Source organism: Artemia franciscana, chromosome 1, assembly GCF_032884065.1.
Source record: "Artemia franciscana chromosome 1, ASM3288406v1, whole genome shotgun sequence".
In the NCBI taxonomy this organism is placed as follows: domain Eukaryota; kingdom Metazoa; phylum Arthropoda; class Branchiopoda; order Anostraca; family Artemiidae; genus Artemia; species Artemia franciscana.
In genome coordinates this window covers 61,124,787-61,149,606 of record NC_088863.1, presented here as the reverse complement: position 1 = coordinate 61,149,606, position 24,820 = coordinate 61,124,787, and the positions used below count along the sequence as shown (strand labels likewise).

Sequence of the window (24,820 nt, the reverse complement as noted above, 5' to 3'; positions counted from 1 at the left end):
AAAAGAATCAAACGAACATAAAACTTGGTAGTAGAATCAAACGAACTACCAAAGAATAAAGGGAAAACTAGTAGTTTATTTTTGTTATGAAGGGGACAAAGTTTTTTCATACCTGGAGGGAAAGCAACAGATGGAAGACAAGATAGGAACGGTTTCAGAAACAGTACGTGGCAGGTGGTATCTGGATGGGAAGTGTCTTTTGGGGAAAATGTTTTCCATACAAAGGATTATTATTATTTTTTTTTTTTTTTTTTTTTTTTTTTTTTTTTTTTTTTTTTTTTTTTTTTTTTTTTTTTTTTTTTTTTTTTTTTGCAAAACAGAGGCACAACGATCTCTGCCAGGGAGCTTCGAGAGCTTAAGAAGAGACCTGGACGCATTAGCTCTATGGACAATATCTTTAACGTGGATATCTCACTTTAAATTAGAGGAAATTTTAACCCCAAGTGATTTAAAGGAAGACACAGGAATATCTGGGGGATAGGGTTGAGGAAAAGGGGTGAGGTTTTAAGGAAACATATTGGCATTATCATAGATTTAGAGGGTTTTACTCTCATGTCTAAGTCTGCAGCGTCATCTCCAATATCATTGGAGATGCTCATAGGGTTGCTTACTAAGTTTCTGTAACAGGTTCTAACAACCTTTAGGTCATCCACAAATTTCCATTTGTCGGGAAATTCCTTAGCAATGCTATCTATCATAACAGAAAAAAGAAGGGGACCTAAGAGAGTACCTTGGGGTAATCCATTGTGGAAAGAGAGCGGACTGGAATAATGATTTTATAATGACTACCTGTGATGTATTTGATAAAAATGAGGCAACCATTTTAACCAGGAAAGATTCAAAATTTGCAGATATTGGACAGACTCAGTAATCTCGTTGAAAATAACAGAAAAGGGCTTTGAAAGGACGTCACTGAAAGCACTAATAAGAGGAAGCGGGATATCTAAAGGGCAGAAACTTGTTTTTCGTAGTTTCCCAATTCTTGTTTCAGTCTCAGATGGAGATATGGAGGGGACAGAAGGTGGGATATCATATATAGGTAATTGATAAGACAATGCCAGACGGCTCTGGAAGATGGAAGCTAGGAACTTGTTAAGATTATTAGCAGTAACTTCTGGGGATTCAGGTAGGTTGAAATCAAGCTGGTCTAGACTCCTACCACGCAACTTTTTCACCTTGGAATACCAATTTTTTGGTTTATTGGTAAGCAGTTCTTTGACCTTATTTTGTTTTAGGATTGGGCAGATTTACATATATCCTTTTTAAGTGTTTTTTTTTTATTAGCTTTATCCAGTTTACCATTTCTGAAAAGATTCATTTTCTTTTTTAATTTTTGTTTCTGGAAAAGAAATTAGATACTTTTTAGCTTTTTGTAAAAGGTATATTTTTTTTTTTTTTTTTTTTTTTTTTTTTTTTGGTAATTAGCGCTTTTACGGGCTGATTAATGAATAGTTTGTCACTGAAGCACTTTTTAAATTTTTGTTTCTGGGGAAAAATTAGATATTTACCGTTTAGCTTTTTGTAAAAGGTAGTGATTTTTTTTTTTGTAATTAGCGCTTTTATGGCTTGATTAACGAATAGTTTGTCATTGAAGCACTTTTTAAATTTTTGTTCCTGGGAAAGAAATTATATATTTATCGTTTAGCGTTTTGTAAAAGGTAGTGATTTTTTTGTAATTAGCGCTTTTATGGGTTGATTAATGAATAGTTTATTACTGAAGCACTTTTTAAATTTTTGTTTCTGGGAAAGAAATTAGATATTTATCGTTTAGCTTTTTGTAAAAGGTAGTGATTTTTTCATCGAGATCATGCAAGTTATAAATATCAGACCAATCCTCAGTACTCAGCCACGTTCCAAAAGAAAGAAGGCAAACATTTTGAAGGGAGCGGTAAGAGCCATAAGTTACTGAGAATGAATGCTTAAAAATGAATACTTCAGGGTAGTTGAATTTTTAAGGGTATGTTGAGGGGGGTATTGAAAAAATGATCTGAGATACCCCTCCCCCTCCCTGCCCCTTTTAGAGGTCCCAGTGCTGTCAACACTAATCTAAATTTGAAAAATCTATTTCGTTAAAAATAGTCAAAACATCTAATAACTATGATTCCAGGGATGTCAAGCCCCTCACAGCCATAGGGCAGTGACTGAAAATTACACAATTTACCCATTGTTTACAACAGGATTCATTGTAAAAAAAAAGACGGAATATTTGATTATGGCTGTGTCTGAAAAGGATAAGGGTATTCAGGTAAAACTGGGAATGTTGAAAGGTATGCTAAACTAAGTCAAAAGAAATCATGTGTAGTTTATCAAAAAGACATCTCTGTAATATTTTTGAGAATGGCTAAGGGCATTGCATCTAAACTTTCACAGCATGTTCAGGGGATTTTAAAAGGTGTTTGAGGATAACCTTGCCCTAATTAGATGTTCCCCCCCCCCCCGCCTCAAAGACATCGAATCAAAATGTAGAGATTACCATCTAGTTAAAAAATAGTCTAAAAATCAAATAACTATCCTTCCAGGTATGACATAAACCCCATAGGCTCTGGGGCAAAGGCTGTAAGTTATGCTAACTGCCTATTGTTTCTGTATAAGGTTTGTTATTGGGGAAAAAGATATTTGTTTGATCCGGACTCTTATAAAGGCTTTGGATAGTAAGGTGGGATGCTGAGGGATGATGAAGAGTCGACGGAGGGCAAATGACAACCAGCCTCCTCCTCTTGCCCTTTTTGATGTCACTCCTTAACACAGATCGAAGTTTCGTGAAGCCGTTTTGTTCAAAATAGTCAAAAGATATAACAATTATGCATCCTGGGAAGCCATGCTCATAAAGTCCACATGTCAAGGAATGTAAATTACACAATTTGCTCATTTTTTTATATGTAGGATTTATCATAGAGAAAGGAGGAAAATTTAATCCTGGTTGCGTCGGAAAAGACATTGGGTATTGAGGTAAAAATTTAGGGAATGGTGACGAGTATGTTTAGCTAAATCAAAAGACACCATGTGCATCAAAGTTATCTAAAAGCTGTCTCTGTAATATCTTAGGAACTTGTAAGGGTACTAACATTAAACTTTCATGGTCACTACTACTGTAACTGCTACTCAGAATGGAACTGCAACTACTTGTGACTGCTACTGCTACAGCTTGCAACTGTGCCAGTTACTACCGTACTTGCAGCCGTGACTACATAGGACTTTGGCTACGATTACTTATGACAGGGACTACTTGCGACTATGACTGCAGCTGCTTGTGATTCTGACTACTTTTACTTGTGACTCCTTTCAGGGAATTTTGAGGGGATATTGAACAAAATCAAAACATGCTATGTTTAAGATCAAAGCACAAAATTTCCGAATACTTTCGAAAGTCTTGAGGGGGGGGGGATTTTGAACAAAATCCCCCCTCTGATTGTCAAAAAGAGCAAAGATATTAAAATGTAACTTTCTGGGAATTTTCAGGGAAATCTCGAAAGTGACCGAAAGGCAGTCAGCCCTGTCCTGTGTACCCTATTTAGTTGCCCCTCTCTGAAACAATCAAAATTTCAAAAAAAATATATTTTGTTCAAAATAGTCGAAAGATCTAATAACTCTGGCTCTGTGGACACCAAGTGCCCTGCAGCCCCGTAGTAAGAGTTTTAAATTTTGTAATTTGCCCATTGTTCACACGCAGGATTTGTAATTGTGAAAAGAAGAAAGTTTGATTGTGAATGTGTTCAGAAAAGCTAAGTGTTAAGGTAATTTCCTGGGAATGCTTAGGAGTCATGAAATGAGAGGTGGCATTCCTCCTCTTTTTTACATATCAAATCAGACTATGAATACAATCAGATTATAAATCAAATGAAACTGTGTCCACCCAGGCTAGCAATTGGGGGGATCTGCAATATTGTTGGAACAGTTAAGGGTACTAACTCGAAAATTTCAAGGCCACTGCTGATACTGCGGATTTAACTGTGGCAACCTTTGATAGTGGCTAAATTTATGTATGACTACTTTAACGAAATTTTTTGGGGAAGGCTCAAGAAAATCAACACACACTATGTGTATGCTGGTGATCAAAAGGACATATCTGCAATATCTGAGGAATGGCCAAGGGTATCACGTTGGAACTTTCGGGGTATGCTGAATGATGCTTGGAGGGCAAAGACCCCCTTGTCCGTTTTAGATGACACCCCTACCCTCATCATTGACCTTGTCACCGCTATTGCTGCTTTTACTTTAATTCAACTGCGACTACTGTCAGTGACGATTTTACCATTGAGATTATGACCATTTGCAACTTTCAGGTCACGTTGAACAGTGTTTGGAGGGCAAAGAGGCACTTGTCTGATTTAGATACCCTTCCTCCTCATCCCTGACCTCATCACCGCTGTTGCTACTACTCCTTTGAATGTAACTGCGAATACTGAATGTGACCATTTTTCTGCAACTACTACCATTTTTGCTTACTTGTGACCTCGACTACGGCTACTTGTGACCGGGACTACGATTACTTGTGACCGGGATTACGACTAGCTGTGGCAGCAACTTCCTTTGTCGGCTACGGCAACTGCGACTACCTGCAGGTGGGACTATTTGTGACTGTGGCTGCTACTAAGGCTACTTGTAATTGAGCATTTGAGTATTTTTGACAAAGACTGCTTGAAATTGCGAGTGGTTGCGACTTAGGTATATTGAAACCGTGACAAATTGTGACTGCTTAATACTTCGAATACTTACGACTTTGACTACTTGTGACTGCGAAAACCTAGGAGGCAACAGCAACTGCGACTAAATGTGATGGTAGCTCTGACTACTTATACCTGCTGATACGACTACTACTTGTGACCTCAACTACGACTACTTGTGACCGGGACTACGATTACTTGTGAACGGGACTATGGCTAATTGCGGCAGCAACTTCCTGCGTAGCTACGGCAACTGTGACTACAGGTGATTGTTGCTCTGACTACTTATATCTGCTAATACGACTACTTGGGACTGTGGCTGCTACTAAGGCTACTTGCGATTGAGGTCTTGAGTCTTTGCGACAATCGCTGCTTGGAATTGCGATTGGTTGCGACTTTGGCATATTGAAACTGTGACAAATTGTGGCTGCTTAATGCTTCGAATACTTACGACTGTGACTACATGTGACTTTGAAAACCTAGGAATGCGACTTCAGCTTTTTGTGACTTCAAGTGTGACAACTTGGGACTACGAATGTGACAGCTCGTGACTGCCATTGCTTCTGCTTGCGACTGTGACTACTATTATTAGTGTTGATGCTACCACTTTGATTAAGACTATGACTGCAAAAATTAGTACAACTTCTAATATTACAGCTAAAACTATTCAACTGCATCAAAAGAATTTGAATGCATTTTATTTTTCAAAGTGTCATAATGTATCTTGATTTTCAAAAAGACTTATCTGCAATATCTCATGAATAGCTCAGGTTATTAAGTTGAAAATTTCAGGGAACATTGAGAGAACTTTGCTCTAAATCAGAAGACACTAGGAGCATCCAGGTTCTCAAAAGTGTGCTCCAAGGGGTTTCTATATTGATCTCAGGGATAGCTGTAGGTATCAAGTTGGAACTCTCATGGAATACTAAGTGGGAGGCTAAACAAAATCAAAAGACACCACATGCAGCCTGGTTGCCAAAGGTACGTCAGTAATATCTCAGGAATAGTAAAGGATACTATGATGAAATTTTTGGAGAATGTCGAGGGGAATATTGAACTTAATCAATATTAAATTAAAAAAAACAAGTTTTTTTAAATGAAAGTAAGGAGCGACATTAAAACTTAAAACTAACAGAAATTACTCCGTATATGAAAGGGGCTTTTCCTTCTCAACGCCCCGCTCTTTACGCTAAATTTTGACTCTTTCTCTTAACTCTACATTTTAAAACAGTAAAAAACTTTAGCGTAAAGAGCGGGGCGTTGAGAAGGAAAAACCCCTTTCATATACGGAGTAATTTCTGTTAGTTTTAAGTTTTAATGTCGCTCCTTACTTTCATCTAAAAAGCTTGTTTTTTTTTATTTAATTTCTGAACGTTTTTGAATCATTGCATGTTTTGATTTTGGCTCTCCGCAGAGGAATAATTAAAACGAAAATTTTATATTTATTTTTTTTTTTGGCTAAATGCTTTCTCATAATTTTGATCGAATGATTTTGAGAAAAAAAAAGAGCGGGGGAGGAAGCCTAGTTGCCCTCCGATTTTCGGTTAATTAAAAAGGCAACTAGAACTTTTAATTTTTACGAATCTTTTTATAAGTAAAAGATATACGTAACTTATAAATTAGCTTACGTAAAGAACTTTTGTATTCTCATGTTTTTATTACATATATGAGGGGGTTCGCCCCCTCGTCAGTACCTCGCTCTTTACACTAAAGCTTAAATTTTGTCCCAATTCATTAAGAACGACCCCTGAATCACAAAAGCCGCAGAATAAATAGTTGAAATTACTAAAAATACTTTAGCGTAAAGAGCGAGGTATTAGGAGGAGGTGAGCCCCTCATATGGGTAATAATTTCTGTTCGTTTTAAGTTTTATCGCTGCTGCTTACTTCCAGCTGAAAAAAAACTTTTTCATATTTATTTTCCATCGTTTTTTTTTAAGTAATGCTAGTAAATCCTGTGCTCCCTTCATGGAAATTTTCTTCCCCCATGACGAATTCCTCGATGGAAAGTTCCCCCAGCATATCTCCCTCTTCTCAACCCCTGCCTCCAACCAAAAAATCCGCCTGAAAACGCCTGTACACTTCCCAATAACCATTACTATATGCACTGGTCAAAGTTTTGAACCTGTAACCCCTCCCACGGGGACTGTGGGGGAGTAAGTCGTCCCAAAAGACATAGTTATAAGGTTTTTTGACTACGCTGAATAAAATGGCTATCTCAGAATTTTTATCCGTTGACTTTGGGAAAATAATTAGCGTGGGAGTGGGCCTAGGTGCCCTCCAATTTTTTTGGTCACTTAAGAAGGGCACTAGAACTTTTCATTTCCGTTAGAATGAGCCCTCTCGCAACATTCTAGGACAACTGGGTCGATACGATCACCCCTGGGAAAAAAACAAACAAACAAATAAACACGCATCCGTGATCTGCCTTCTGGCAAAAAAATATAAAATTCCACATTTTTGTAGATAGGAGCTTGAAACTTCTACAGTAGGGTTCTCTGATACGCTGAATCTGATGGTGTGATTTTCATTAAGATTCTATGAGTTTTAGGGGGTGTTTCCCCCTATTTTCTAAAATAGCGCAAATTTTCTCAGGCTCGTAACTTTTGATGGGTAAGACTAAACTTGATGAAACTTATATATTTAAAATGAGCATTAAAATGTGATTCTTTTGATGTAGCTATTGGTACCAAAATTCGATTTTTTAGAGTTTTGGTTACTATTGAGCCGGGTCGCTCCTTACTACAGTTCGTTACCACGAACCGTTTGACTACAGTTCGTTACCACGAACTGTTTGATACAATTTTGTGCATTCTGGTTTTCAAAAGGGCTTAGAGCCAATATACCAGGATCGGCTTATGGTATTTAGTTGTAACGTTCATGGGATGTTGAACTAAATCAAGAGATACTATGTACATCTATATTTTTAAAACAGTGTGTGCAATAGGTGATATATTTTAGGATCAATTAAGGGTAATAAACACAAATTACGCAATGTCCCTTAAAACTTTTACGGTTAGGGGAGGAGGAAGGGGGAAGTAGCCAGACACCTGCTTGAAGTGATGTTCGTTCGTTTTAAGTTTGACTTAAGTATTTACTATTAGTTTTACTCGTTTTCATATCTATTTATTCATCTACATCAGTATCCATCTTTCTTATGTTGGGTATGATCATTCAAGTTCTGTTCGTTTTGGGCTTTATATATACTTCAATAGTAATTTTTTTCAGTTTTAGTTTGCATTATTATAGTACTTTATTTCTGAAGATCTTAAGTTTCATAGGGCTTTTTACATATTTATGAAAAAAAAAATTCTAAAAACATATTTTTGATTAGTTAGGGTGAAACATTTAGGGAATGTTTGTGGGATATTGAACTAAATTGAAAGACACTGAGTATCCAGCTTGTCAGAAAGGTTGTTTGAAATGGTTTGGGAACAGATAAAGGCATTAAGGTGAAATTTTCATAGAATGTTAACCGAAATGAACATACTCTATGCATCTAGGTTGTCAATAAGACATGTTAACAATGTCTCAAGAACGGCTAAGAGTATTACCTTAAAGCATCGTAATTTGCAGCCTGGAGCAACCTAAGAATTTCTCCTTGTCAATCATCAATCAATCATTTTATTAATACTAGAACACTATTACAAAAGTAAAAAAGTTATTCTGTCCAAGAAGCTTTACTTGTTATGGTTCATACAACACAATAATAGAACGCTAAAAGAACCATAAATATAACCCTAAATCAGACAATACGTATGAAATAAAGATGAAGGAGTATAAACACTAGCATACAGCAAAAAAGACTGGTAGTAATTATAATAATAGAAATAAGTAGAAACCAAGAAAGTAGAGAAACAGGAAAGATGAAGTTGACATTAGAACATCAGAAAAAAAAACGGAAAAAAGACAAATAAACAAGGACGTTAAAAGTTAAGAAGATTCTTGAAAATAATTTTCAAAAGAATAGGAGAGAGATATATCAGTTGGGTAAGAATTTCAAAAAAGAGAAACAATAGGAAAAGAGAAAATAGGAAAAATTAAAACAAAGGGGAGATAGAGAAATTACTAAACTGGAAAGACCCGACGAAAAACTGCCTTTGCACAAAGAAATAGAGGAATTTCCGGAGGCATGGAGTTCCATAGTAGAACTGATTAATAAACAGGAGACCTATGAGCTGCTGTAGATGATTGTTTGGGTGAAATAAATCTTCGAGAAGAACTACGTAAAAAAGAAGAGCACCAACATGAGCTTGTCCGTGAAAAAAATTGATGCAGAGGTGGTGGAAGTGAACCTAGAGAAGCAGAATGCGCTAAATAAAGATTACTTTTACCTACAACATGATCCAGTGGAATTATTCCAGTAACATTATAAAGATCAGAGGAAGGGTAAAGCGAGGGTAAAGAAAATAGCCTTCACTGCCCTATTTTGGGCTCTTTGAAGTGAGCAGAGAAGATATTTATTAGTTATACCCCAGACAGAGCAGCAATAAGAAAGATCAGGATAAATAAAAGCATAATAAAAAAAACTATTACGTCTGGAGGAAGAAATGAGTTAACCCGGTGCAACATTGAAGATTGACGGAGGATGAGGGAACGGGTGTGAGTTATATGCGGTTTAGAAGAAAGAAAACAGTCAACATACACACCAAGAAATTTCACCATAGTAGCTTGTGGTATAATATCGTTCCCAAAAGTCAGGGAATACTCATGATGTTGAGTGACGAGGTGCAATCGGACTACCATTAGCCTCCCAGTTGAGTTTCCACTCCTTCAAGGACTATTCAGTATCCAGGTTTGGTTTGAAAGTGTCAACAGAGTCTGGACCAACTGTGTCTTCCAAAAGTTTGTTTCAGTCATTTAAAACTCTTGAAAAAAAATTGAGTGCAGACTCTGGTCTAGGTAGACTGCTTTGCAAGTTTCAGCCAACGACTTCTAGTTTTTAGATAAAAACTAATCACAGGAGAAAAGCTTTGAAAGTGTTTATTATTATCAGTTTGTAGCTTAAAATGTTTTTGTATCTCGTTTTCCTGTCAACAAGCTTTGGGAGTTTCAATTTAGCTTGTTTCTGGGGTAAGTGGGTTCCTGCATGCCCAATATCATTTCAGTGGCGTGTCTGGGTACACGGAAGTTACCACTCGCCAAGATATCATTGATCATCCACAGAAGAGGTTGGATGGTCAGAAGGTAAATTAGAGCAGCAAAGTATTTTTGGCCAAACTGAATTTCACAGATCTTGGCAACATTAAATTCAAGAATCCAACCGTCAGCCCAAGGCCCAAGCAGGTCAAGGCTATTTTGTGAAAGGGTGTGATCTTCACATAAGGTGACTGGCCTAAGAAGTTGCAGTAAATCAGCATAGAGTGTTAGTTGGCTGCTCATAGTAAAATCAGCATCATTAATAAAGACATTAAGCAGTATAGGGTCCAATACGCTTTCCTGAGGCACTACACTCAATGTATGTTTTGAAAAGGACAGAATTGACTTACCAGAGCTATTCAAAAGCCAAACACGCTAAGATCTAAGGTGAAGAAATCACAGATCCAGAATAGGGATTGTCTTCAAGCTTGGCTGCATGCAGCTTGATTGCAAAAGCTTTTAAATGTCAAACAGAATAATATCAGCAGGATCCTCTGTATCACGTAATGTAGATACTCCTCGATATGCCTTTTTGACAACCTGGATGCATTTACTATCTTTTGATTCAATGGCTTTACCTGAAACTTTTAAACTTAAAATTCTTAACAGTTCCTGAGATATTACAAACACGTCCTTGTGATGCTTCCCTGGCACCTGAACACCTGGATGCACATTGTCTTTTGATTTAGTTCAACAGTCAATGGGCTTTTCATCTTAATAACCCTAGCCGTTCGCCAAATTTTGCCGAGACCTTTTAACAGCCTGGATGCACTATGCCATATTCACAAGCAGGATGTTTTTAAACTTTCAATTCTGTTAGATAATCATAGTTACAATAGCAGAATTAGCAGTAGCTATTGCAGATGCAATCACAGTAGTAGTCTCAGTTGCAAGTAGTCACAGTTGTAAGTAGTCGCAGTTACAAGTAGTAGCTGTCGCGGTCACTAGTAATAGCAGTCGTAGTCGCAAGCAGTTACAGTAAAAAAAAGGTAAAGAAAATAGCACCGGACTTTATAGGCCCTACCGGTGGTTTTGATCTTTGTTTCATAGTCCTCCATCCAGGAAGGGTGATGTGGGTGGGGGGGGTTCTATTGTACTTTCGCTCACCCTTCCTATTTACCTATCCGAGATTTCTCCACGTATCCATTTAGGGCTGGTTCCACCCTAGCTGAGCTTACAAAGTCACGTCAATGACCGCGGACCAAACCAAACAATCACTGACACCAGGAGTCCAACTTCTGTCCTCATGGACAAAGGATTTGGTGTCTAGCGCGACAACCTCTCGGCTAGAACAGCTTTACAGTTGCATTTGCATAAATAGTTTCGCTAACAAGTAGATGCGTTCGCAAGTGGTTGTGGCTGCATGTTGTTCCAGTTCGAATTAGTCATTTTTCCAAGTAGTCGCTGTTCGTCGTAATTGAAACCACAAGCACAGCCACGGTCAAGGTTCTTTGCAATCGTGGCCACAGTTGCAACTGGTCTTAGTCGTAGTCATAAGTATTCATAGTCGTTTACCTTTCACAGATTTCTCCAGGAACCCATTTAGTGTTGTTCAACCCTGGCTGAGCTTACAGAGTCACGCCACAGACCCCCGGAACTAACCAAATAATTGGTGAAACCAGGACTCGAACTTTTGTCCTCGCGGACAAAGTATTTCGTGTCTTGCATGCCAACCTCTCGACTTTACAGTCGTATTCGTAAATAGTTGCATTTACAAGGAGTTGCATTCGTAAGTGGTTGCGGCTGCAGGTTGTTGTAGTTCAAGCTAGTCATTTTCGGAAGTAATAGTAGTCATAATTAGTAACAGTCGAAGTCGCAGGTAGTCACTTTAGCTATTGTATGTAGTCGCAGTCACAGCCACAGTCGAGATTAATTGCAGTTGTGGCCACAGTCGCAGTCACAGGTATCCATAGTCGAAATCTTAAGTAGTCACAGTTAGAAGCAGTCGCAGTTGCAAGTAGTAGCAGTCGCAGTCGTAAGTAGTTACAGTCACAGTTTTATGCAGCTGCAGTTACAAGTTGTAGCAGTCGCAGTCTCAAGTAGTAGCAGCCATAGCCGTAAGTAGTCACAGTCACAAGTTGTCGCGTCCGTAAGTAGTTGTAGTCGTGAGCGGTTGTGGCCACAAATCGTCACCGTCTTAAGCAGTTCCATCGGAGTAACTGTCGCAAGTTGTCGCAGTCGTAAGTATTGATAGATAAAGTTGCAAGTATTCGCAGTTGCAATTAATAGTAGTTGTAAGGCATTGAAAAATTCAACCTTGATACCCCTAGCCTTTCCTAATAATTTGCAGATACGGCCTTTGGATAACCATGATGTAAAGAATATATTTTAATTTAGTTCAACATTCTCCTGAGCATCTTCTGAAGTTTCAGCTGAATATTCTTAGCCTTTTCGAACACACCGTGGTTCAAACATTCACCATTTCTCCAATGAAAAATCCTGCGATTAAACAATGAGCAAATTGTATAATTTAACACCCTCTGCCCTGGGGTTTGCTGGCACAGCATCCCCAGAAGCGTAGTTATTAAACCTTATGATTATTTTAGGTGGATATGTCAAAGTTTTGATCAGTATTGAGGGGTGGGTGATCTAAAAGGTGCGAGGATGGGAGGCTGGTTGTCCTCTGATAACAATTCAATACGGTATCCCCTCAACATGCCATGAAAGTATTAACTGAATACCCTCAGTCGTTCCTGAAATATTGCTGATACTCTCTTTTGAAACATCGTGTTTTTTTTATTTTGCTCAGTGCTCCCATCACAATAGCGTAGGTAAAGCTCATATAAAAGTGGTCACAGTCACTTTCTCAAGTGGTTGAAGCGGAAGTGGCAAGTGCTTACAATCACAAGTAATTGTTGTTTCAGTCGCAAATAGCCCTAGCTTCAATTACAAGTAATTGCCTCAGTAGTGGTCTGAAAAGTTTCAATTTGTTTTCTGTAGTTGTCTTCAAGATATTGCAAATACTCCCTTTTGATAATCCGGATGCACATAGCGTCTTGATGTAGTTCAGCACTCCCCTCAATATTTTCTATAGTTTCACCTAAATACCCTTAGTCTTTAAGCGGGAAACGAGGATCAAGCATACCCCTCTTTCCTGATAATAAATCCTACATAAACGATTTACACATTATATAATTTTCAGCCCTCGCCCGGGGTGGGGGTGTGAGGGGCGTAGCATCCCCAAAGGTATAGTTATTAGACCTTGTGAATATTTTGAACCAAATTGCTTTCCAATGTTTCTGATCAGTTTTGAGATAAGGAGGGTATATAGAAAGGGTGGGAACCAGTTGCCCTTCTGTAGCTTTCTGAAATTTTAAATTGGTCTCAGCCGGTCTTTAGATATTACTGATGTGCCCTTTTGGCTACTACCATGCACATAGTTTTTTAATTTTGTTCAACATTCCCAGTATCTCCTAAAAATTTCTCCTTTATGCCCTTTCTGGAGATCTGGGATTGAACTTCTCCGAACAACAAACCCTATTTGTAAACAAGTGTTAACTGACATAGCTTAAATCCCCTTAGGGGGGGCTGTGGGTGTTTTTCCTCCTCAGAGGTATAGCTGTTTGAACTTTTGATGGCTTTGCACAGAATGACTAGACGCTATAATACACATAATGTCTTTTGAACTACTTCAACAACTCCCTCGTTATTCTCTAAAGTTTCACTTTGCCTTTTAGGAGACACCCTGTATCAAACATTCCCATTTTCCCAATGATGAATTCTGTATATAAATAGCGGGTGAATTTTATAATTTGCAATCCTTGCCCCGTGTTCTTTGGGGCGCATGGCGTCTCCGGAGGCATAGCACTTAGACCTTTTGACTATCCGAAACAAAATGGTTCTTTAGAATTTTTAGCTGTTTTTAGGGAGGTATCTAAAAAGGGAGAGGATTGGTTACCCTGTGATGGCTTTTCAATATTTACTTCAACATGTGCTCAAAGTTTCAACTTAATATCATCAGTCTTCCTTGGATATTTCTAATACGCTAGTAGTATAGTAATTGCCGATTCCGCCTCACCTAGATCATCCCATTAGTTTACATTATTATCAGTCCATTCTATTTCATTTTATGTTTTATTACATCATTCTTACATCAAATATTGAACATTTTGAACGTTTTCTATCCCTACATTCAAAATGAAGACAGGTCATTGGAAATGAAATTTGGTCTCATTTTTGTACTTTTTCACAATGTAAACACGTGTTCTAGACCCCGCCTAGATCTCCCCATCATTTTCTTACCCCCATTTTGATTGAATTCACACCATTTTAAATTAAAACTTGAACCACTTCTGGACCACTCATTTAAGTTTCGGTTGGACCACTCATTAAAATACTGGACCACTCATCAAATCAATTAAATGTACCCTCTTGTCAATCGAATTTGCACTTTCAAACCAAAATTTCTAGTATTTTTACATCCCTACATTCAAAATGAAAACAGGTCCTTGGAAATCAAATTTGGTCCTATTTTTGTACTTTTTCACAATGTGAACACGGGTGCTAGACCCCATATAGATCACCTCATCAATTTATCCCATTTTCAATAGAATTCACACCATTTAATGAAAACAGGTCCTTTGAAATACTATAGGATATGGGGTTTCTGCCCCATCGAACTCTTCCATTCAATTTACAGCATTTTCAGTCCATTTTACATCATTCTAATATCAAATATTGCACATTTTGAACATTTTCCATCCCTACATTCAAAATGAAAAAGGCCCTTGGAAATCAAATTTAATCTCATGTTTGTACTTTTTCACGATGTGAACACGGATTCTAGGCCCCACCTAGATCACCCCATCAATTTATCCCATTTTTAATTGAATTTACACCATTTTAATGAAAACAAATCCTTGAAATTCATATTTGGTCTCATTTTTATACTTTCTAAAACACGGATTCTTGTGTTCAAATTGTTAAAAAGTGGCTCCTTGTTTTCAAGGTGTTTTTTCTTGATATAACTTACTAAGTAAAATGAAGAAAAAAGAATGTGGTGTAATCAATTATGCCTTAATGGGGTCGCCTGGGACACATGTGACTTGCTATTTCAATGATCCTAAGTACTTATTTGTATAGTTTTATGATTTTTTTAGAATCCAACCTGGAAATGAAATCGTCAAATACTTAAAGACTTCAAATAATTAAATTGCCTGTCATTCTAGTCAAGTCCAAAATTTTAACGACTTGAATTGTGTTCATTGGTGTGTTGATTATATAAAAAGAAGATTTAAGGGAATGGACCCACAGAATTTTATTTAAAGTTAATTTCCAAATATTGATGGAAGAAGAACAAGAAAAGAGATTATTTGTTTATCGTAGAATTTTTAAATAACTGAGAAAATGAATCACGCAAAATTTTACAGTTTTTTTTCTCGTAAAAAATATATGGAACAAGGGAATATTGCGTCTAAGTCTTTAATGTTCAAGACATAAATAAAACCCTTCTTACTTTCGGTATCTCATCCTCCAAAACCTTAAAAATACAAACTATCTTTTTCCTAAAGCTATACACGCGATACTATAGCTATAAATGCTACTCATATGCCATCTAACTAAATAACGCGTCATTACCTTAAGGTTCTTTTTTAACAGCTGAAAACTTTTTTCAAATGAGTACTTGTGAAACCAGCTTCTGTAATATAACTCTATTAAAGAAGTTGGCTACTTCTTTTTCAATCGAATTTGTAGTATTTTAAACCAAAATTTCCAGCATTATTACAATTTTCCATCCCCACATTCATAATTAAAGCAGGTCCTTGGAATGTTATATCTGATATCTCTCTAATAATTTGAAATCCGCACAACTGTATCATTGAACTTAAAAGTTCAACACTAGGTTTGTCAGAACAAAAATCCTCTAAGCTCTTTTTATGTTGAATTCTGATGATATTTTATTACTAGGAGTAGTATTAGTATTAACAATAGTAGTACCAGTGGTAATAGCAGTATTTTTGTGTAGATATTTCCTTTTAGTCAGTCAAACAACCCCCTCATCAAGCCCTGGAGTTTCAACTAAATACGATTAGCCGTCGACATGATGTTGCCGATGTGCCCTTTTGATAACTACACACCGATAGTGTGTTTTAATTTAGTTCCAACTTAATACCCTAAGCCATTTCTGAGATACGCCCTTTTTGTAATCTTTTGTATTTTCTTTATTTAGTTCAACTTTCTCATCAATATCCTTTTAAGTTTTTACCTTCATACCATTAGTCTTTTGTTTTACTACTATCATAGTAGTAGTAGTAGGAGTAGGAATAACTGTAGCGTCTTATAGTAGTAGCAGTATGCACATATTTTCTTTTGGTCAGTTGAACATCCCCCATCATCAAGCCCTTGAAGTTTCAATTTAACACAACAAGCCGATGCTCTGCTGTGGCCGATATACCCTTTTGATAACCTTCATACCCACTCCGCGTTTTAATTTAATTCATCTCCCCCTTGACGTTTTCCATAAACTTTCAACTTATTGCTCTTGGCTTTAGTATTATTTGTAATGGAAACAGTAGTTGGAGCAGTAGTAGTGGTAGCAGTAATAGTAGTAGTTTGCGCATATAATCTTTCGGTCAGTTGATCTTCCCCCTAAGTAATACCTGAAAGTTCTAACTTAATAAATTAAGCTAATCCTTAGATATGTCCTTTTAACAACCTGCTTGCACCTAGTATATTTTGATTTAGTACAACTTTTCCCTCAATATTTTCTTAGATTTTCACCTTCATACTCTTAGCCTTAGTAGTACTAGTATCATGGTAGTAGTAGCAGTAATGTTGTATTACTAGTTTTGATAACAGTAGTATTAGTTAGCAGTGGTAGCAACCACATATTGCCTTTGATCAGTTGAACTTACCCCTCATGATGATCTGGAAATTTCAGATTGATATGGCAAGCCGTTTCTGAGATATTGCTGTAGTAGCTGTAATAGTATTAATAGCAGTAGAAGTGGTAGTAACGTTCGCCTTTTTAACACTAGAGGTCAACCAAGCCTTCTTTCCCAATAACAAATATCATGTGTAAACAAACGGCACTAGAACTTTCAATTTCCAATCGAATGAGCTCCTTCCGATGTTTCTATGACAACTTGTTCTATACAAAATGCCTTGGCGGAAAAAAAATGCAGTGGGCCCTCATCGTTCTTTACTTAGTCAGTGCTATTGCGCTGCCTATGATAAAGCGTTTTCGGCGTTGCTCTCAAAAACAGTTGCTTGGCTGAAGAAAAAATCATACTTTGTGGATCAAAGATTGAAAGTCTGCCGTAAGATCGTGCTTCTCGAGATTAAAAGAATTCCTTATATTCTGGTTTTCTATCTGACCTTGGGTTTCAAGTAAACTAATCAGATTGCTTGTATTTTAGGAAATGAAAGTTATGCTGAGACTTGCAAGGGAAAGCTTTCCTGATGGAGATCCTGCTTTTGAAGGGAAGATTCAACAATTTGAAGATGATTTTTTCAAGTATTGTAACCAAGAACTGAAGAAAATCAACACATTTTTCCAAGGTGAATTCACCCTAATCATCTAGTACATTGAATCACAGCTTTTTTTGTGTCAGTATTTTGTCTTGGGGTGGAAAGCTTTATCTATAGAACTGTCTAGGCTATCCGGGGAAGTGTTGTTAGTATGGCTGCAACGATACTGCAACCTAATAAATGGTCCTAGAATATCGCTCGAAAGGAAATTAAAAGTTCTAGTGTCCTTTTGAAGTAACCAAAAAATAGAGGGCAACTAGGCCTCCTCCCATGCTCTTTTTTTTTCTTTGAAGTCCCGATCAAAATTTTGAAATAGCCATTTTGTTCAACATAGTCGAAAAATCTAATAACTATGTTTTCAAGGATGACTTAATCCCCCACAGTATCCGGAGGAATGGTTGCAAGTTGTAAACTTTGCCCATTGCTTACATATAGTATTGGTTATTGGGAAGTATTCAAATGTTTTCAGGGGGTATTTTTCTGGTGGCGGTCGGGGAGAGAAGATTGTGTGGGAAGATCTTTCCATGGAGGAATTTTTCATGGGGGAAGGGAATTTTCCATGAAGAGGGTGTCAGATTTCCCAAAATTATTCAAAAAACGACCAAAAATTAAATAAAAATAAGTTTTTTCAACTGAAAGTAAGGAACAACATTAAAACTTAAGTTGAACAAAAACTATTACGTATATGAGGGCGTCCGCCTCCTAGTCAATACCTCGTTCTTTACGCTAAAGTTTTTTTTTAGTACTTTCAAAAGAACTCTTCATTCTAATTAAATAGCCATTGTGATTCTGCGGTCATTCTTAAAGAATTGGAACAAAATTCAAACTTTTGCGTAAAAAGCGAGGTATTGACTAGGAGGCATACCTCATTGTATACTTAATAACTTCTGTTCGTTTGAAGTTTTAATGCTGCTCCTCACTTTCAGCTGAAAAAAACTTCTTTTTTTTATTTAATCTAATGAAAAGATCCGAAATAAGATATTTTTCAAAATTCAATCAGGGTCAAGAAACTATGTGGGGGGGGGGCACTTGTGCAGCACTCCCCTCCCATTCAATTGCTGCCGCTAGGACAAATACGTGGACTAAATCCTAGAGAGAAATTTGGTTGTTTTAAAATTAATTTTTAGATCTAATCGCTTTTTGTGGCACTTGGTATTAACCAAGTGACATATAGCAATCGCAAATTCTGTCGGTCTGTCTGTCTGTCCCGGTTTGCTACTTTAGGCACCTCCAGGTAAGCTAGGACGATGAAATTTGGCAGGCATATCAGGGACCGGACCCTATTCACGATTTAACCATCTGGGGGGGGGGGGGATGGGGGGTCGGCTAATTCGGAAAAAAATAGAAAAAAATGAAGTATTTTTAACTTACGAACGGGTGATGGGATCTTAATGAAATTTTATGTTTGGAAGGATATCATGTATGGGAGCTCTTATTTTAGATCCCACCAGATCCGCTGAAATTGGGCGGAGTTGGGGGGGGGACCTAAAATCTTGAAAAACGCTTAGAATGGAGGGATCGGGATGAAAGTTGGTGGGAAAAGAAGAAGTTCTAGATAAGTGGTTGACATAAACGGAACGGATCTGCTCTGTTTGCGGGAGTTGGGGGGGGGGGGGGGGTAATTCTGAAAATTAGAAAAAATGAGGTATTTTTAACTTACGAAGGAGTTATCGGATCTTATGAAATTTGAAGTTTGGAAGAATATCGTGTCTCAGAGCTCTTCTTTTAAATCCCAACTGGATCCGGTGACATTGAGGGGAGTTGGGGGGCCTAAAATCTTGGAAAACGCTTAGGGTGGAGGGATCGGGATGAAACTAGGTGGTAAAAATAATCATAAGTCCTATATACGTGATTGAAATAACCGAAACGGATCCGCTCTCTTTGGGGGAGTTGGGGGAGGAGGTTTATTGGGGGAATAGGATTAACGGGGGGAGTTGGGGGGGCTAAAATCTTGGAAAACGCTTAGAGTGGAGGGATCGGGATGAAACTTGGTGGAAAAATAATCATAAGTCCTTTATACGTGAATGAAATAACCAGAATGGATCCCCTCTCTTTGAGGGAGTTGGGGGAGGAGGGTTAATTCTGAAAAACCAAAAAAATAGGTATTTTTAACTTACGAAGGAGTGATCGGATCTTAATGAAATTTGATGTTTAGAAGGATATCGTGAGCTCTTATGGATACCGCCCGTCTCAGAGCTCTTATTTTAAATCCCAACCGGATCTGGTGAAGGGGAAGTTGCGGGGGGGGGCGGAACTTAAATCTTGGAAAACGCTTAGAATGGATTTATCGGGATGAAACTTGGTGGGAAAAATAAGCACAAGGTACGTAGGTAAGCCTACGTTCGGGATTGACATAACCGGAACGCATCTGTTCTCTTTGGGGGAGTTGGGGGGAGGCTTAATTCCAAAAAATTAGAAAAAATGAGGTATTTTTGACTTACAAAAGAGTGATCGTTTCTTAATGAAATTTCATATTTAGAAGGACCTCGAAACTCAGATCTCTTATTTTAAATCCCGACCGGATCCAGTGTCATGGGGGGGGGTCGGAAATATTGAAAAACGCTTAAAGCGGAGAGATCATGATGAAACTTGGTGGAAAGAATAGGCACAAGTCCAAGATAGGTGACTGACATAACCGGACCGGATCTGCTCTCTTTGGTCGAGTTGGAGGGGGGGGGGCAATTCGGAAAAATTAGAAAAAATGAGGTATTTGTAATTTACGAACGGGTGATCAGATCTTAATGAAATTTGATATCAAGAAGGATCTTTTGCTTTAGGACTCTAATTTTAAATCTCGACCAGATCCGGTGACATTTAAGGGAGTTGGAGGGGGAAACTGAAATTCTGGGAAAACGTGAAAATCGAGGTATCGTACGAATGAGTGATCGGATCTTAATGAAGCTTGATATATAGAAGAATCTTATGTCTCAGATGCTCCATTTTCAATCCGAATTGGATCCAGGGACATAGAGGGCTGGAGGGGGGAAACAGAAATCTTGGAAACCGGAAATCTTGGAAAACCCTTAGAGTGGAGAGATCAGGATGAAACTTGATGGGAAGAATAAGCATAAGTTATAGATGCGAGATTGATATAATTGGTACGGATCTGTTCTCTTTGAGGGAGTTGGGGGTTGTTAATTTGGAAAAATCAGAAAAATTGAGGTATTTTTAACTTAAGAACGGGTGACCGGATCTTAATGAAATTTGATATTGAGAAGGAACTCATGTTTCAGAGCTCTTATTTCAAATCCCGATCAGATATTTTGACATTGGGGGTAGTTGGAGGGGGAAACCGGAAATCTAGGAAAACGCTTATAAATGTCGTAGGTACGTGATTGACGTGGCTGAACTGGATTCGCTCTCTTTGGTTGAGTTAGGTGGTGGGGTTCAGTGTTTTGGCGAGTTTGGTGCTTCTGGACGTGCTAGGACGATGAAAATTGGTAGGTGTGTCAGTGAGTTGCACAGATTGACTTGATAAAGTCGTTTTTCCCGATTCGACCATCTAGGGGGCTGAAGGGAGAGGAAAAATTAGAAAAATTGAGGTATTTTTAACTTACGAGTGGGTGATCGGATCTTAATGAATTTTGATATTTAGAAGGACTGCGTGACTCAGAGCTTTTATTTTAAATCCCGTCCGGCATTAAGCCTCTGATTTTCCTTTTAAAGCAATCTTTTGATTCTTAGAATTTTGCTAGAGCTCATACCATATGAGCTCTTGGGTCTTGGCTCTTTCGACCTCGTCACAAGTGCCATATGAGCTCTTAGCTCTTGTTATAGATTCAATTTGATTGCGCCATTAAAAAGTGTAAAATGTTACCCAAAAACTGTACTTTAGGATTATTTTTTCTAGTTTTTTCAAAGTAAAAACCAAAAAAAGGCCCTTTCCGATTAAAATTCTCCAAAAAAATGTATTTTCAATCTAGTCAGGGGCAAGAAATTGAGGGTTGGGGCACTAGTGCCCCTTCCCCTTAATCAGAACCAATGGAACTGGTGCGCAAGCAACATAGAAGAGATATCTTAGGCTCATTTGAAAAAAAAATTATATCTAATCGCTTTTATAAAATTGACTTCATAACTTCGTCATTAAGGGCCATATGACGACCAAAAATTCATTTTGGGCTGTTTTTCGTTTCTTTTTGTAAATTAAAAACACCAATAAAAGCCTTTTAGAACGAAAACACCCTATAAAAGGTTTTTTGTCAAAACATAGGAAGGACAAGAAACTAAGAGGACAGGACACGCATTCTTACAGCAATTGCTGCCACTAGAACTAGCACGCAGGTAGCATCGTAGTGAGACGTTTAAAGGCTCAGTTAAAAACTCTTGATCTCTTAAGCCTGCTATTTGTAGATTTGTAGTTGAAAAGAGCATTGAGAAGCCGCATTGAGTGATTTAAAAATTTTGGGTTAAGTTGTCTTATTGTTTACTTCGTCATGAAGTGTATATAACACCGTAAAAAACTGCTATGCAGCATCAAAAATGGTCGTTCCTGCTGCCATATTTGGAGTAACGAAAAGTTAGATTTGCATTTTATTTTTTTTTTATTTTTTTTTTGCACGTTTGATTTAAATCGGATATTTTACCTGGAATCTCTATTAAAATGTTAGAGGGTTTAAAGTCTTTTTCTCAATTAGCGGGCGAAATCCGGTAATTTTTCAAACAACTGCAATCTGTGCTTATCAAAACCCGTTTCGAACTGAGTTGATCGTTGCTGTTTTAATCTTGAATTCTTTCTCAAAATTGTTATTTTTTTGTGCAACATTGAAAAAAAATCAACTCTGACGTGCAAGTTTTACTTTTTGGAGAGGCTGGGAAGAATGGAAGGGAACTATAGAAGAAAAAGTTATGACAGTGGTCAAATGTGGCTCTGAACCATAGGTGCTACAAAAATCGGATGAAGATTTGCTAGATGTTTTCCAGAGAAATTGCCAACGGATTTTTCTGGGTACCCAGTTGACCGACCATATTTAAAACAGTAGAATCTTTAAAAAAATGTGGTTCAATCCCACTTTCTGGGGCTATAATGAACGTTGTGCGGATGAAGGATGACAGATTGCCGAACTGTCAAAGGATAAATGGAAAGCAGTTCGTCCTCGTCTGGGATGGGAGAACGTCATAAAGAAAGATTTAAAGGAAATGGGAATTTCCTGGGAGGGTGTAAAAAGAGAGGCTTTGAATAGATTGGGATGGAGGAGCAGCGTGCGTAGCTGTGTTGACTGCAGGCAGTTCGGTGCTGCGGTGAGTTGTTAGTAGTAGTATTAGTAGAAAATAGATGTATTCTTTGGTAACAAGATAATTGACATAGTACTCAACTGCACCTACCTTGATAACATTTTTAGTAAAGATAGTGGTTAAGATGGATATGCCACATGTTGTCAATAACAATTGTCAAAAGTTAGTCTAGTAAATCATAGGTGTCATAAAAAGGATCCAGCTGAGTTCAGGCGAAAAGTGGGGTGGGCAATGGGGTGGGACGAGGTCATAAAAAAAGATTCAAAGAAGGGTGTAACTTCGTGGGAGTGGGTACAGTGGGAGGAGGAGGGATTTTGCCAGGCCGTTTTGACCTCAGGTGGCTTAATAGTGTGATATCTACAATATAGTAGAATTCTAATAGAATATCTACTATATTTATAAACGAGCAATAATATGTGTATAATGTTATGTGACTGATATTTTCCATGATGTTGGGAAAAACTGGGTAATCTTTCGGGTTACCATCCAATAGTTTGTAAAAGGAACTATTTTTAGGCTTGAAAAAATATGGCAAGAACAATTTTGATGTCAAATACTTAGCTATTTTAGAAGGAAAAGGGAAAAAATAACAGTAGCATAACATGCTGATAAACTGATTTGACCAATCGATAGTATGCTTGATTTAATTGACTTTTCTGTAAAACTCAGTTTACCCAAAACTACCAGATAACGTCTTAGGAATATTTTCAGTCACAATATGCACATTTTTACATTGGTTGGGCGAAAGAATGCCTTTTCAACTCTTCAAAGATGAATAGAAAAAAAAAATAAAGAAAAAGCTCCAAATATTTTTATTTCTGTTTTAGGATTTTGCACATAGTCGTTCCGCTAAAAAAAGTATCTTTTCACTTTCCAGAAAAACTTGCAGAAGCAACAAGGAAACATTGTTCACTTCAAGGGGAGCTTCAGTATGTCAAAGGCTTACAAGCAAAGCAAGGAAAAAGTCGGATTCCGCTACCCACATTTCGACCACCCGGAAGGAAAATTGGAGAACTGAAACTAGCTTTCAGTGAATTCTATTTGAGTCTAGTCATTCTTCAGAATTATCAGGATTTAAATTTTACTGGGTTTCGGAAGATTCTGAAAAAGCATGATAAGGTGCCCTTTGTCTTTTGTTTCTTCCAAAAAAAACAACAATATCTAATTAATTACTTAATCTATTAGGCTAATATATAGTCTCTGTTAGTTTGGATGTATTACTCATTAATGCTTCAAGGTGTGTATTTGTTATTGTTTAATACTGTTTCCAAATAATAAACTGAAAGCCTGATGGGTTCAACCTAGTTCCCGGAGATGCCTGTCTAGTAGATTTCCACCAATGATCCGTGTATGGTAGATAGATAGATAGATAAACTTTTATTTTCAGCAAAATTTTCATGGCACTGCCAAATTTCTTTGGTATAGTCATATCAATAAGCGACGCCAAAAAAAAAAAAAGAAAAAAAAAGACTAATCAATCCTCCTGACTTTTATTATACATTTTTACAAATCTAGGCATAAAGCTCTTCACTAACCGCTGGTGGCACAGTGTACCGGCTGAAGTTTCTCAACAGGCAGTACAACCCTGTGCGGGAATCGTTTTGTTGTAAATTGAGGGGGGGAAAGGGTTTTGTGGATTGGGTGGATCAGAGGTTTTTTTTTCGAAATCCATGCAGGGTTTCTCTTCTTTTTCCCAGAGTTTGTATTTTTAAACTGTGTCAGCAACTCTTCATACGACATTTCTGCCTGCTTCGAAGCTATCATTAGAGCTCTTTTCTGAACTCTTTCGACCTTGGTGCTTTGCTCAGTCGTCAGTCCAAAACGCTATACTGGAGCTGCATATTTTAGAATTGAGCGACTAAAAGATGTAAATATTCGGAGGAGGTGATCTTGAGGGGCGCTATGTTTTGAATAAGCTTGAGCACCTGCAGCCCAGCATTACCCCTTTTTACTAGACTAGTTGTGTTTAGTTCCCATTTTAAATCGCTGGCAATAATAACTCCCAAGAGTTTAATCTTACTGACTTTTAGAGAATCAGAGATAGTTGGTAGGAAATTTAGTTCAGATGAGTTCAAAAATGAAATAGTTAAAATAGAAGATCTACTGTCATTTACTGTCGTATTTGAAACGGAAGCTTTAGATTTGGCGTTATCAATTAAAATTTGAGCTTTGGTACATTTATTTGTTTTACAAAATTCTCCAAGGGCAAGGTCATCAACATATTCACAACGGTCTCCACAGTCATTAGCAATATCATTAATCATAACTAGAAAAAGAATAGGACCCAGGATGGTGCCTTGAGGTACACCAAAAAAA

At 37.5% G+C, this 24,820-nt stretch overlaps 1 protein-coding gene across 3 annotated transcripts in view; it reads left to right on the top strand.

The window, feature by feature from the left end:
- LOC136032286 (solute carrier family 53 member 1-like) overlaps positions 1–24,820 on the top strand; it is an 86,133-nt gene that overhangs the window by 13,755 nt on the left and 47,558 nt on the right. For all 3 annotated transcript variants that reach the window (XM_065712565.1, XM_065712558.1, XM_065712575.1), the window contains exons 3-4: positions 17,161–17,302; positions 23,382–23,623. In XM_065712565.1, the coding sequence (XP_065568637.1) occupies positions 17,161–17,302; positions 23,382–23,623 (384 nt within the window). The remainder of the gene's footprint in view (positions 1–17,160; positions 17,303–23,381; positions 23,624–24,820) is intronic.